General features: G+C 40.0%; 1 protein-coding gene across 3 annotated transcripts in view; it reads left to right on the forward strand.

Annotated features, from left to right (window-relative positions):
- kdm6a (lysine (K)-specific demethylase 6A) overlaps positions 1 to 14081 on the forward strand; it is a 311647-nt gene that overhangs the window by 288520 nt on the left and 9046 nt on the right. For 2 of the 3 annotated variants that reach the window (XM_068040670.1, XM_068040671.1), the window contains 3 exons: positions 3894 to 4081; positions 4614 to 4755; positions 12442 to 12568. In XM_068040670.1, coding sequence (XP_067896771.1) covers positions 3894 to 4081; positions 4614 to 4755; positions 12442 to 12568 — 457 coding nt within the window. Of the gene's footprint in view, positions 1 to 3893; positions 4082 to 4613; positions 4756 to 12159; positions 12310 to 12441; positions 12569 to 14081 lie in introns of those variants that run through there. The other variant, XR_010975826.1, reaches the window with a different exon arrangement.

The raw sequence follows: 14081 nt of genomic DNA on the forward strand, positions 1-14081 counted from the left end.
TCGGACAATACTTAAGAATGACTGCTTTGAATTGTACTGCTGTTGCTTTTTAGCACTCTACCCAACTTCCTTGGGAAAAGTGGCAAGTAAATTTCAGTTTCCTAGGAACATAGGAATTACTAAATGAAAAAAGACAAGGTCCATCTAGTTTGCTTTCTACCATCCTGATAAAAAGAAAAGAAGGGCTTTTGCCTTTCACCACCTCAGGTCATCTAAAGTGCTTTACAGTCAATGAAATAGATACATCAATAATCTCAACAAGTTTGGTTTTTCATGATAAACTGTTGAAGCTCCCATTAAAACAATCCTTTTAACAAATTGGTTATGTTTGACCAAAATTAAATTTGTAAGTTTAGGACGTGCTTGGGTCTAGAAATTCAGCTGTCATTCTAGTCTTATGAAACATCAGTTTTGAGTAGATAATGAGGCTGTTTCCTTGATAGATGTTTGGTCTAGAAGTATACTGTTCTGAGGATAAGGTTTTTGGAGCAAGGTAGCGGGATCTTTATTCTGAAACTGGATATATTATTTATATATTGCTATTTCTGCATAATATATATGTTATTTCTGTAGAATACTCTTTATTGAATGCTCAAAGTGCAATAACTGTTCCCCTTGCAGAACTGACATACCCAGCTGAACAAAACCAATATGCTTTTGTTCGTGGCATACCTCTCAATAAAGGCCTGTTCGAGTATAAAATTGAAACTCAACCCGGGCCCAACCTGCCCACAGCCAACCCGAACCCGAGTCCTTTAATTTTTTTTTTTTGCACCCGACCCGAACCAACTCGAATATTGCAATAAATTTAATGATATCAAACATTACCTTGTCCAAATGGTGGTACTACTGATCCTGTTCATCCATTCTGGCAGCAGACTATTCCTGCAGATGGAGTTGTGGGGAGGCATGGGTGAGCCTGATCCTGTGAGTTTCCGGAAGCAGCGCAGTCCAGCCTGACCCGACTCGAGCCCGAATACTGGACTCTGAACACAGACCTGACCCGACACGTAGTCAGGTCTAGTCGGGTAGCCAGGCTTTACCTCACAAGACATTAGTGTCCCTCAAGACAGAAATGGACCAGATTTGTTTCCATGATAATACTGGTGGTTCAAATGCCATTTACAAATTATTTTAAATTATTTATTTTATGTTAGCTATTCAGAAGTGATAGAAATAACATTGTTACAGATTTGTTTTGGTTAAAATTGCTTTAAAGCATTGAAGCATATGAAAGTCTGTTGTGTTTAATAAATGTTAACCTGGAAATTACGTTTTGAAGAGATTGAAATTTCAGGTGCTTCAAGCATTTGCTATTTCTTACAAATGGTATAAGGACCATATTGCAATATTATTGATTTTTTTTATTTACGGCATGGTTTTCCTAAGCATGACATAAAAGTGAGAGACTTGTCAAAAATTTTCAGCAGTCTCTCTGAGCGCAGCCAAAAGACTAATCTTGTTGTAAAAGCAAAATACTGCGGATGCTGGAAATCTGAAATAAAAACAAGAAATGCTGGAACCACTCAGCAGATCTGGCAGCATCTGTGGAAAGAGAAGCAGACTTAACGTTTCGGGTCAGTCACCCTTCTCTGAAGAAGGGTCACTAACCCGAAGCGTTAACCTCTGCTTCTCTTTCCACAGATGCTGCCAGACCTGCTGACTAATCTTGTTGACTGGCAGCCTCAAAAATGTACATTCATTGTTGGTTTTCATGCTGCAATGTTAAAGCCTTTTAAAAAAAAAACTATACTGTTGCTTCTGTTATACTTCTGACATGGCAATAGAATCAATGATCTGATCTTGCAAGCTTAAATCTGTCATTTCAAAATACAAATGAAACATAGTTGCTCTGAGGTTGTGTAGTGCAGCAACCGTTGATAGAATTGCATAGAAATTACAACACAGTAGCATGTTATTCGGCCTAATGAGTCCATGCTAGTACTTATCCTCCACATCACCAATAGTCCCATCTGCCTTCTCTGTTCCATATTCCTTTATCCCCCTTTCCTTTATCCACCTATTTAAACTATTCAAATTGTTGACATGGTCTCTGCATCAATTGCAACCTCTGGTCGTGCATTCCACAGCTGCTTAACTATCTGTAAAAATGTTTCTCTTCCACTTTGGCATAAAGCCCATCATGTCTGTGCTGGCCGAAAGAGATCTATCTGCCTAATCCCACTTTCCAGCTCTTGGCTCATGACCCAGTAGATTTCGGCACTTCAAATGCATATCCAAGTATTTTTTAAATGCAATGAAGGTTTCTGCCAATGCATCCTTTCAGGCAGTGAGTTCCAGACTAATGCCACCCTCTGGATTCTCGACCCCCTCAGCCACTGGAAATGGTCTGCTTCTATCTACTCTTTCCCATCTTTTTTAAATTTTAAACACCTCTAACAAATTGCCCCTTAATATCCTCTGTTCTAATGAAAACAGCTCAGATTTTTCAAGCTCTTCTTTGCATTTGTATTTCCTCGACCCAGGTAGCATCCTAGTGAATTTGTACTACACCCTCTCTATTGGCTCAACATCCTTCTATAGTGCAAACAGTATGCTGACTGTGATCTTACTAAAGTTTTATATAGATTCACCAATATGTTTCAACTTTTATATTCTATGCATGATGACATAAAGCCCAATATTCTGGCCATATACATTTGAGGTGTTTCCTTTTGTATCTTGCGAACCTGAACACTTAAAGCAGTGGTTTGCCTTCTCCCATTCAAAGTATCCTTTTTGTAAAACCAAAATTTACTACTTTGGATTTACTGATATTGAATTCCATTTGCCACATTTTAGCCTATTCCACTATCTTATCAATATTGCTTTGCAATTTTCTTTGATCCTCAGAATTATTCACTAAACCTTGTTTGAATACTTTCTGCAAATTTGTTCCCTGCTTCCTCTAACCCTATATCCAAATCATTGATGTACAGAATAAACGAAAGCAGTCCCACAGAATCCTGGGTAACACCACAATTTATTTCCAACCACTGAGAAACTGCCTGTAAATCATACTCTGATTTTTCCCTTCTAAATAGTTTGTAATCCAAACTGTAATCCAATTTGCTACCCTCTCTCTACTTCCCAGAGCCTATAATTATCTCCATTTATGGCATTTGTCAAAGGCTTTCTGAAAGTCCATTTATACCACACCCACCAAATTTTACCCACCCACCTTCTCGCTCATTTCCTGAAAGAAACCTCTGATGTTTATGACTGCTCATCTGGTTTCTGATACCAAATTCATGCAAAATGTAGGCAGCTGAGCAGGCAGCTGCTGCATCTTTCTGCAGCTGTTCCTTTTCCACAGGTAGTGCATGGAGCATTGGCAGGTATGTTAGGTTCATCATTCTGGCTATCATTTCACCTGCCTAGAGAAGAACTAAAACCAAATCATTAGTTTCTATACACATTTTCTGTAGTGTATACTCAACCTAATTTTCAGTGGACTGAAGTTTAAGGGATAAGACCCCAAGAGTTGGTTTTAGAAAAGAAAATGCCACTTTTTTAAAACAAATTTAGCCTGAGGGCACAAGCATACTCCAAGAAATATTGGGAAGATTTAAATGTTTCTCAGGCAAATTGCCAGACTATACAGAAGGATCTCCTCAACTAGGAGCAAGAAAAAAAGATAAACTAGCTGCCCCAAGTCCACTGCTCTACCCTGCAGCAGCCAGAATTGCTTTGCAATTTGCAATGCTGAGCAACATTGCTTCAAGCCCCTATAGCAGAGCACTTGGCTGCTATCTTGTTAGCTCTTTTAAGCTGCCCATTTTAGATTGCAATATTGTCTGTATCTTTCATAAGACTGCTAATCATATGAGAGTGTTTTGGATTTTTATGTAAATACTACAGGAATATTTCAAAAAATGTAATTTCCTTACCAGGAGCAACATTAATTTTTTGATGGGATCATGGTGGCCAAACTTAGAGGATCTTTATGAGGCTGATGTACCAGTATATCGGTTTATTCAGCGCCCTGGAGACCTGGTATGGATAAATGCTGGTACGGTGCACTGGGTTCAGGCCATTGGGTGGTGCAACAACATTGCTTGGAATGTCGGTCCTCTAACAGGTACTATTATTGCATTTGCCAAACTAGTACATAACATTCATGGCTTTACAATATCTAGTTAGATTATTACAGGACTGTATAGAACATAGAACATTACAGCGCAGTACAGGCCCTTCAGCCCTCGATGTTGCGCCGACCTGTGAAACCATCTGACCTACACTATTCCATTTTCATCCATATGTCTATCCAATGACCACTTAAATGCCCTTAAAGTTGGCGAGTCTACTACTGTTGCAGGCAGGGCGTTCCACGCCCCTACTACTCTCTGTGTAAAGATTCATTTTGTTATGAGAAAAACATTTATGCCAAAGAAGTATGGTATCATTGTTGAAAGACGACTTCAATGGCTTACAAGTAGCAATTTGTATAATTATACCATGTATTATTAACATTGGGGTTTTGGCCATTTATGCAATAAATGGACTAAAGTCTCCACTTCTGTTACGGGCTCAAATTGGTTCTTATAAAGATGTTTCTGCTATACTTGGAACGCTTTGACTTTAGCACTAAAAACTAATGGTGTACTCTACAGCAAATCAATATAAACTGGCAGTGGAACGATATGAATGGAATAAACTACAGAGCGTGAAGTCTATTGTTCCCATGATTCATCTGTCCTGGAACATGGCACGTAACATCAAGGTGTCTGATCCCAAACTTTTTGAAATGATCAAGTAAGTGTTAAATCAACAGCATGTATATTATATAATTTTCAGAAAGTTATAGTGTGACTTAGACATTTAAGACTTTTCTTGTCTGCCTAATATGTTCATAAATGGAACTTATAAATTATTAGTTATATCATGGATGGGCCATCTTTCCTTCTCTGAACTGCATGAGGGATGTTTAAATCAGTTTTGATTTGGTTCGCTTTAGTCTAGCGCTTAACTTCAGTGGATTGAATTTACTACAAAAGCAAAATACTGCAGATGCTGGAAATCTGAAATACACAGATGCTGCCAGATCTGCTGAATGCTTCCAGCATTTTCTGTTTTTATTTCAGATTTCCAGCATCTACTAATGCATGAACAAAATTCTGGCAGCATCTGTATATTTCAGATTTCCAGCATCCGCAGCATTTTGCTCATGCATTAGTATTTTGCTTTTGCGTTATTGTATTTACTTACCTCTTCACCATGACACCCAAGCCTTGATCATCTCTATAGATGTACTGTAGGCATGTTTTAAAATTTGTGATCCAATATTTCAAGCCATCTGTATGTAGACAAAATATAGTAAGTCAAGAAACTTTGGATGTTTGTGGGGTGGTAAGAGAAGCACTGATGAGGGTGAAAGTATTAGAAAAAATTTAGGCTATCTGGCAAGTCATTTATTTCATCTAATAAGTTGGCCTCAGACAGATATTAGAAAGCTTCTTTGTTTTGTTCAAAGTAAATAAAGCTTAAAGGTTTTATTGATGTAGAGTACTCCTAAAGATATGAAATAACTTGAGACTGGCCTAAAAAATTACTCATGAAGCCAAATAGTAAGTAACTTACAGGCCCATCTTAATGTTGGTTTATTCTGTGTACACCTTTCCATTTTTTATATCATACAATTACTTTTTTTTAAATTAGGTAATTAAGATCATATTTTAACTGAAATCAGATTGAGTGACAATATGGTTGCCATTATTGATTATAAAAGTGTGTGCATTGCATGATGTATTGCATAGCCTTGTGGTCAAAAAAAATGCTAGTTTCAGAAGTAATTAGTTGCAAATTTGACGCACTGTTTAAACCAAATTCCCTCTTCCTACCCCAACAAAGTGCATAATGCTAAAATAGTTTCAAAAGTTAAATGAGACAGACACGGCAAGTTTTTAATATGTTCAAATCACCCTTTGCACTCAACTCCTGGTATTTTTTCCTTTAAGTACTTCATATTTTATACCACTTGCCCATCCAATTTCCTTTTGAAATCATTGATAGTCTCTGTTTCTACCACCCCTCAATCTCCTTTGCTCCCAGGAGAACAACCTCAGCTTCCCTAACCTAACTAGCTAAAATCCCTCATCCCTGGAACCATTCTGGTAAATCTCCTCTGCACCCCTTCAAATGTGGTGATCAGAACTGGATGCAGTACTCTAGTTGTGGCCTAACCAGAGCTTTATTAAGGTTCAGCATAGCTTCCCTGCTTTTGTACTCAATTCCTCTATTTATGAAGCCGAAGATCCCGTATGCTTTGCTAATTACACTCACAGTATATAAATGACTTGGATCTTGGAATACAGAGTAGAATCTCAAAATTTGCTGATGACACCAAACTTGGAGGTACGACAAACAGTGAGAATGATATGAACTGCCTGCAACAGGACATAGGCTAGCGGAATGGGTAGAGAGGTGACAGATGGAATTCAATACTGACAAGGGTGAGATGATGCATTTTGGCAAAAGGAATAGGGAGAGGCAATGTATACTTAATGGCACAGTTCTAAAGAGTGTGCAGGAACAGAGGGACCTGGGGGTGCATGTGCATCGACCTTTGAAGGTGACAGGACATATTGAGAGAGTGGGTGGTAAAGCATATGGGATCTTGGGCTTCATAAATAGAGGCATTGAGTACAAAAGCAGGGAAGTTATGCTGAACCTCTATCAAACTCTGGTTAGGCCCCTACTGGAGAATTGCATCCTATTCTGGACACGACACTTCAGGAAGGATGTGAGAGTCCTTGAGGGGGTGTAGAGGAGATTTACTAGAATGGTTCTAGGGATGGAGGATTTTAGTTCCAAGATTCAGTTGGAAAATCTGGGTTTGTTCTCTTTAGAACAGAAGAGATTGAGGGGAGATTTAATAGAAGTGTACAAGATTATGACAGGTTTAGATAAGTTAGAAAAGGAAAAACAGTTCCCATCAACAAATGGTACAAGGACCAGGGGACACAGATTGAAAGTTTTGGGCAAAAGATACAGGGGGAATATGAGAAACACTTTTTTTACGCAGTGGGTAATTACCTGGAACACTCTGCCCACAAGGTCAATGACTTCAAGAAGTTGAATGGCAACCTGAGAGAAATGGATTTGTAGGGCTACGGGAATTGAGCTGGGGAGTGGGACTGACTGCATAGCTCTGTGAAGATCCAGCATGGACTCGATGGGCTGAATGGCCACCTTCTGTGCCGTAAATGGCTCTGAGTATGTCCTGCCATCTTCAAAGATAGATGCACGTGAGCTTTCAGGTTCCTCTGTCCCTGCACACTTTTTAGATCTGTGCCATTAAGTCTGTATTGCTTCTCCTTATCCCTTCTGCCAAAATGCATCACCTCACACTTCTCTGCATTAAATTCTGTCTGCACATTCTGCTAGCCTATCTATGTCCTGTTAAAGCCAATTGGTATCATCCTCGCTGTTTGCCATACCTCCAAGTTTGGTATCATCGGCTAATTTTGAAATTTTACTCTGTATTGCAATATCCAAGTCAGTTATATCAAAAAAAAACAGTGGTCCTAGCACTGAACCTTGGAGAACACCACTGTTTACCCATCCTGCAGTCTGAAAAACTGCCATTTAACACGACTTGCTGTTTTATGCCAATTTGTTATCCAGGCTGATACTGACCCTCCTATTCTATTAGCCTCAGTTTTGTTAACCAACCTTTTATGTGGCACTTCGTCAAACACTTCCTTGAACTCCATATAGACAACATCCATTACATTCCCTTCTTCAACTTGTTCTGTTATTTCATCAAAAAATTCAATTAAATTAGTCAATTTATAGTCAATATGCTATCCTTAATTAACTTAAATCTCTCCAAGTGCCTGTTGATTTTGATTTTCTGCTCTTTCTCCCCAACCCCTTGTCCCCGATTATTGTTTCTAAAACTTTAACCAGCTGATGTTAGACTGACCTGCCTCTAGTTACTAGGAATGTCTTTACATCCTTTCATGAATGAGGGTGTCACATTTGTCACTCTCCAATCCTATGGCACCTCCCACATATCTAGGGAAGATCATGGCAAGGCCTTCCGCAATCTCCATATCTCCATTCCCACTTCTTTAGCAACTTAAGATGCAAGCCATCTGGACCTGTTGACTTATCCACTCTTACGCATGTCCAGCTTTTCCAGTGCATCCTACCTAGCAGTTTTCGCCGTGTCCAATACCTCTACTGTCTCTGCTTCTACCAATATTTTGTCAGCATCCTCTTCCTTTATAAACACTGATACAAAGTACTCATTAAGTATTCTAGCCTTTCTCTGCTCCTCGAAGTATATATCACCTGCTGTGTCCCTAAGAAGACCCACCTCACCTCTTACTACCCCCTTACTAGTTCCATGCTAATAGATGATTTTTGCATTTCCTTTTATGCTAACTGCCATTCTATTCTCATATTCTCTTTGTCAGTCTTATTTCCCTCTTCATTTCACCTCTCAGCTGATTGTATTTAACTTGGTTCTCGCTTGAAAAATTCACCTGACATGTGTTATACATCCTTTATTTTGTTTCATCATATTCTCTATCTCCCTCGTCATCCAGTAAACCCTGGCTTTGGTTCCCAAACCTTTCACTCTTGTTGGAATGTACCTAGCCTGTACCTGAAACATCATCTCAAAGATCATCCATTGTTCTGTTACAGTTTTTCCTGTCAGGTTTTGGTTTCATTTACCCCGGCTAGATCCCCTCTCATCCTTTTGAAGTTAGCCCCCTTCCAATTTAGAAGTTCTACTTTGGATTGTTCCTTGCTCTTCTCCATTACTAATCTAAACCTCATGATACAATGATCATTCTTACCCCAAGTATTCCCCCAAGGACACTTGGCCCACCTCATTCCACAGCACCAGACCCAGCAATGTCTCCTTACCAGTTGAACATACTCTAACATTAATCACCCACATATTAATTGGGATAATGTTCCCCTCCCACCCCCCATAACGCTACTTTATAGTTCTTGCACTTCTCTGTGATTTCCCTCCAAATTTGCTCCACTACCCCTCTCACTATTTGGAGGTCTATAGAATACCCCCAGTATCTTGCTTTTCAACTCTAACCATATGGATTCTGTCCTTGCCTCCTCAAGGACATCCCTCTCTTTCCAACACTACAGTGTCTTCCCTAATCAGTACTGCCACCCCAGCACCCTTTTTTTAACTCCCCTATTTTTTCCGAACAGTTTGTATCTTTGAAAGTAAGTATCACCATTTTTAAGCCACGATCCATTATTGCTACTACATCATATTCCCACAAGGCTACTTGTGCCTGTAACTCACCAACCTTATTCACTACACTGTGTGCGTTTACGTAAATGCATTCTAAATGTGTCTTTGTATTACTCATCGTCTTTTTTCGTCTGCTCCTATCTTATACGGTACAACTTCCTTCTCTAGTGTTATTCAGCACACTCACTTTATGACCTTATTCCTCTTTTCTGCTTCTGTATGCTGGTGCCCATCCCTTTGCCAATTTAATTTAAACCCTCTCCAACCACACCAGTGAACCTCTATTTGAGGACATTGCTCCCTGTCCTGTTAAGGTGCAAGCTGTCCCTTTTTGAATAAGTGCCTCTTGCCCCAGAACTGGTTCCAATGTCTCAGGTATCTGAAGCCCTCCCTCCTGCACCATGCCTGAAGCCACATATTGATCCTCCTTATCTTCCTATTTCTACTCTCACTAGCACGTGCATTGTGAGTAATCTAGAAATCGTAGATGAGCTGAAATTTTCTCTAAGTATTAGGACGACAGAAGCCATTGTCTACAGTCCCCATCACAAACTTTGTTCCCTTGCCACTGACTCAATCCTTTTCCCTGGCAATTGTCTGAACTGAACCAGATGTTTCGAAACCTTGGTGTTATATTTGATCCTGAGATGAGCTTCCTAACACATCTGCACCAATGCTAAAACCACCTATTTCCACCTCTGTAATATCACACGACTCCACCCTTGTCTCAGCTTATCTGCTGCTGAAACCCTCATCCATACCTTTGTTACTTCTACACTTGACTATTCCAATGCACTCCTGGCTGGTCTCCCTACTTCTACCTTCTGTAAATTTGAGGCTATTCAAAACTCTGCTGCCCATATTCTATCTCGCACCATGCCCTGCTTATCCATCTTCCTTGTGCTCACTGACCGATATTGGCTCCCGGTTAAGCAATACCTTGATTTTAAAATTCTCATTGTTGTTTTCAAATCTCCCCCCCCAATGGCCTCACCCCTCTCTATCTCTGATCATCTCCAACCTCACAGCTAGCATCTCTTTCTTCCCCCAGTGCCCTGCCGCCCCCACCCCCCGCCACCGCCACCATGATCCCTGTGCTCCACCAGTTTTGGCCTCTTTAGCATTCATGATTTTAATCGCTCCACTGTTGCTGGCTGTGGCTTCAGCTGCCAAGGCCCTAAGCTCTGGAATTTGCTTCCTAAACACTCTGCCTCTCCACGTCTCTTACTTCCTTTAAGACACCCCTTTAATATCATACAGGTGCAGAGGAGGTGTGCTTTTGAAATTAGTACCAAAGCGTAAGTACAGAGGACATTATATTTAGCCATACTATGCTTTCCTGAGAGTGCTTGATACTGACACGAGATCCCCAGGACCAATATCCCACACCTTGATGAACACAGAGTTGATAAAGGAGAACTGGTAGATGTGTTTTTGGATTTCCAGAAGGTATTCTTTAAGGTGCCACATAAAAGATTATTGCACAAGATAGGAGCTCACGGTATTGGGGGTAATGTATTAGCATGGATTGAGGATTGGTTAACTCACAGAAGACAAAGAGTCGGGATTAATGGGTCTTTTTCATGTTGGAAAGACGTATCCAGTGGAGTGCCACAAGGATCAGTCCTAGGGCCTCAATTATTTACTATCTATATTAATGACTTGGAGGAGGTGGCAGAGTGTAATATATCCAAATTTGCTGCTGATACAAAAATAGGTGGGAGGGCATGTTGTGATGAGGACATAAGGATTCTGCAAGGGGATCCAGATAGGTTGAGAGAGTAGGAAAAAATTTGGCAGATGGAGTTTCATGTGGGAAAGTGTGAGGTCATGCACTTTGGTAGGAAGAATCAAAAGGCAGACTATTATTTAAATGGAGAGAGACTCCAAAAAAAAATTGCAGCACAGAGGGATCTGGGAGTTTTTGTGCATGAAATATAAAAAGTTAGCATGCAGGTGCAGCAAGTAATTAAGAAGGCAAATGGAATTTTGGCCTTTATTGCTAGGGGGTTGGAGTTTTAAAAATAGGGAAGTCTTGTTACAACTGTACAGCGTGTTGGTGAGGCCGCATCTGGAGTACTGTGTACAATTTTGGTCCCCGTATTTAAGAAAGGATATATTGGCATTGGAGGCAGTTCAAAAGAAATTCACTAGGCTGATTCCTGGGATGAAGGGGTTGAATTATTAAGAACAGCTAAACAGGTTAGGCCTTTATTCATTAGCGTTTAGAAGAATGAGGGGTGATCTTATTGAAACATACAAGATTCTGAGGTGGCTTGACAGGGTAGATGTTGAGAATATGCTTCCCCTAGTGGGGGAGTTTGGAACTGGGGGGCATAGTTACAGAATAAGGGGACACTTATTTAAAACTGAGATGTGAAGGAATTTCTTCTCTCGGAGGGTAGTGAGTGTCTGGAATTCTCTGCCTCAGAGTTGTGGAGGCTAGATCACAAAGTATTTAAAGAGGAGGTAGATAGATTTTTGAAATTTCGGGGAGTTGAGGGCTATGAGGAGCTGGCAGGAAAGAGGAGTTGAAGTCTGGGGCCGATCAACCATGATCTTATGGAATGGCGGGGCAGGCTTGAGGGGCTGATTGGCCTACTCCTCCTATTTCTTATGTTCACACACATTTTTTTAAAAAACCCTCCATTATGTGAGCTAAAAGTTGTCTACTTTCTTGATGCATTTTCTGTTGGTGTGTTTGTAAGAAATATTTTATTCCTCGTCTTATCTTTTCTAATTTTGATTACAAAGCAACTGATTTAATTTTGCTTTTAAGTCATACTGATGATCTGATGAACTAATTTGAAAACGTGTGGATTTTCTAGCTAATCCACTGGCAATGGATCTTAGTTTCCTGTATCACATAACTAGTCTAACTAGTCTGAATCTCAGTCTTAACCAACATTCTCAATTGACCCCAGATGTGGGATTGATGACCATGGCTGAGTCATTGAATGGATTACTGAGAAGAGGGAAGGTGCCAGCAGATGCAAAAAAAATTGGCAAGGTTCCACCTGAAGCTGCACTTCTCCTGTTCTATTGGCCGCCACAAAGTTGTGGAGACCATCAAGGTATTTGATTGCCTGCCTATCCTCTGGGATCTCCAGTCAAAGTATGGGAGGATATCAGAAGGTAAAGGATGGGATGGGAAGGGGTGTTTTGCAAAAATTAAAAGCCTCTGAAATATTGATTTCTTTCTTCAGGTACTGCCTTCTGAGAACCCTGAAGCAATGCCAGATGTTAAGGGAAGCTCTCATTAGCACAGGCAAAGAGATTGTATGGCATGGCCGTACAAAAGAGGAGCCTGCACATTACTGCAGTATTTGTGAGGTCAGTAAAACCTAAACTTTCTGTTCAGGATAATAGTAACTTAAATTGAGAAGCCTGGTAAGTTTTCATTAATTAGCAATTATTATTGACTGTATTCCACACCCCATCATCAAAATATGCATCTGAAGTGTTGTAAGGAGCTGGTTGTAAGTGAACGTATTTTATATGAAAGGATAGACTTAATCACACTTTTACAATTTCGGAACTACCCAATTGAGATGGTGTTTAATTGGGAAGTTCACTGAAATAAGAGACTGATGGCTGACACTCTGCTTGTTGGGAATGAGATTTAAAATGGCTCATTAGTTAAATATTCAGTTTTAAACTTTGTAGCATTAGAGACAACTATGAAATCTGCATTCCTATTCAAACACAGTATTCCAAAAGTGTTTTTATTTTTCTGATCTCACCTTGGATATGGGCACCAAAACAACATGATGTCTGCTAATTTAAAATTATTTTGCTCATTAAAGTGAGTGTCAGTGCTGGATCCTGGACCATCTTTTCTACTTTTGTCACTTAGGCTCAGGCAGACTGCAGGAAGATGGAGAATAACTCTTCTTTACTCACAATAGCATGCCTTAGCCCAACTCCCAAACCACTATGAATTTTATGGCTTCCCAAGCCAGAGAAATCTAATTCCTAAAACAAAAAAAGAAATAACTTACATTTATAAACTGCCTTTCATAACCTCAGCACATCACGAAAGACCAGTTACTTTTCTAAAGTGTAGTTATTATTTGTAATGTCAAAAAACACAGCAGTCACTTTTCACGCAGCAAGGTCCCACAAATGGCAATGAGATCAATCATCAGTTAACCTGTGTTGGTGATTATTGATTGAAGAATAAATATATACGAACATGAATTAGAAGCAGAAGTAGGCCATTTGGCTCCTGAGCCTGCTCTACCATTCAATAAGATCATGGCTGATCTGTTTGTGTTTCGAATTCCACACTCCCATCTACCCCCGATAACCTTTGATTCCCTTGCCTAACAAGAATCTATCTACTTCCGCCTTAAAACTATTCAATGATGCCACCACCGCCACCTTCTGAGGCAGAGAGTTCCAAAGTCGCACAACCCTCAGAGAAAAATTTCTCCTCATCTCTGTCCTAAAAGGCTGACTCCTAATTTTAAAACAGTGGCCCCCTAGTTCTGGACTTATCCACAAGAGGAAACATCCTTTCCACATCCACCTTGTCAAGACCGTTCAGGATCTTATATACTTCAATCAAGCCTCCCCTCACTCTTCTAAACATCAATGAAAACAAGCCCAGTCTGTCCAATCTTTCCTCATAAGACAACTTACTCATTCCAGGTATCAATCTAGTTAACCTCCCCTGAACCACCTCCAACTCATTTACCTCCTTCCTTAAATAAGGAGACCAAAACTGCACACAGTATTGGAGATGCGATTTCACCAGTGCCCTGTATAACTGAAGCATAGCATCCTTACTTTTATTTTCAACTCCTCTCGTAATAAAGGATAGCATTCCATTAGCCTTCTTTAT

The sequence above is a fragment of the Heterodontus francisci genome, chromosome 10 (genome assembly GCF_036365525.1).
Source record: "Heterodontus francisci isolate sHetFra1 chromosome 10, sHetFra1.hap1, whole genome shotgun sequence".
In the NCBI taxonomy this organism is placed as follows: Eukaryota; Metazoa; Chordata; class Chondrichthyes; order Heterodontiformes; family Heterodontidae; genus Heterodontus; species Heterodontus francisci.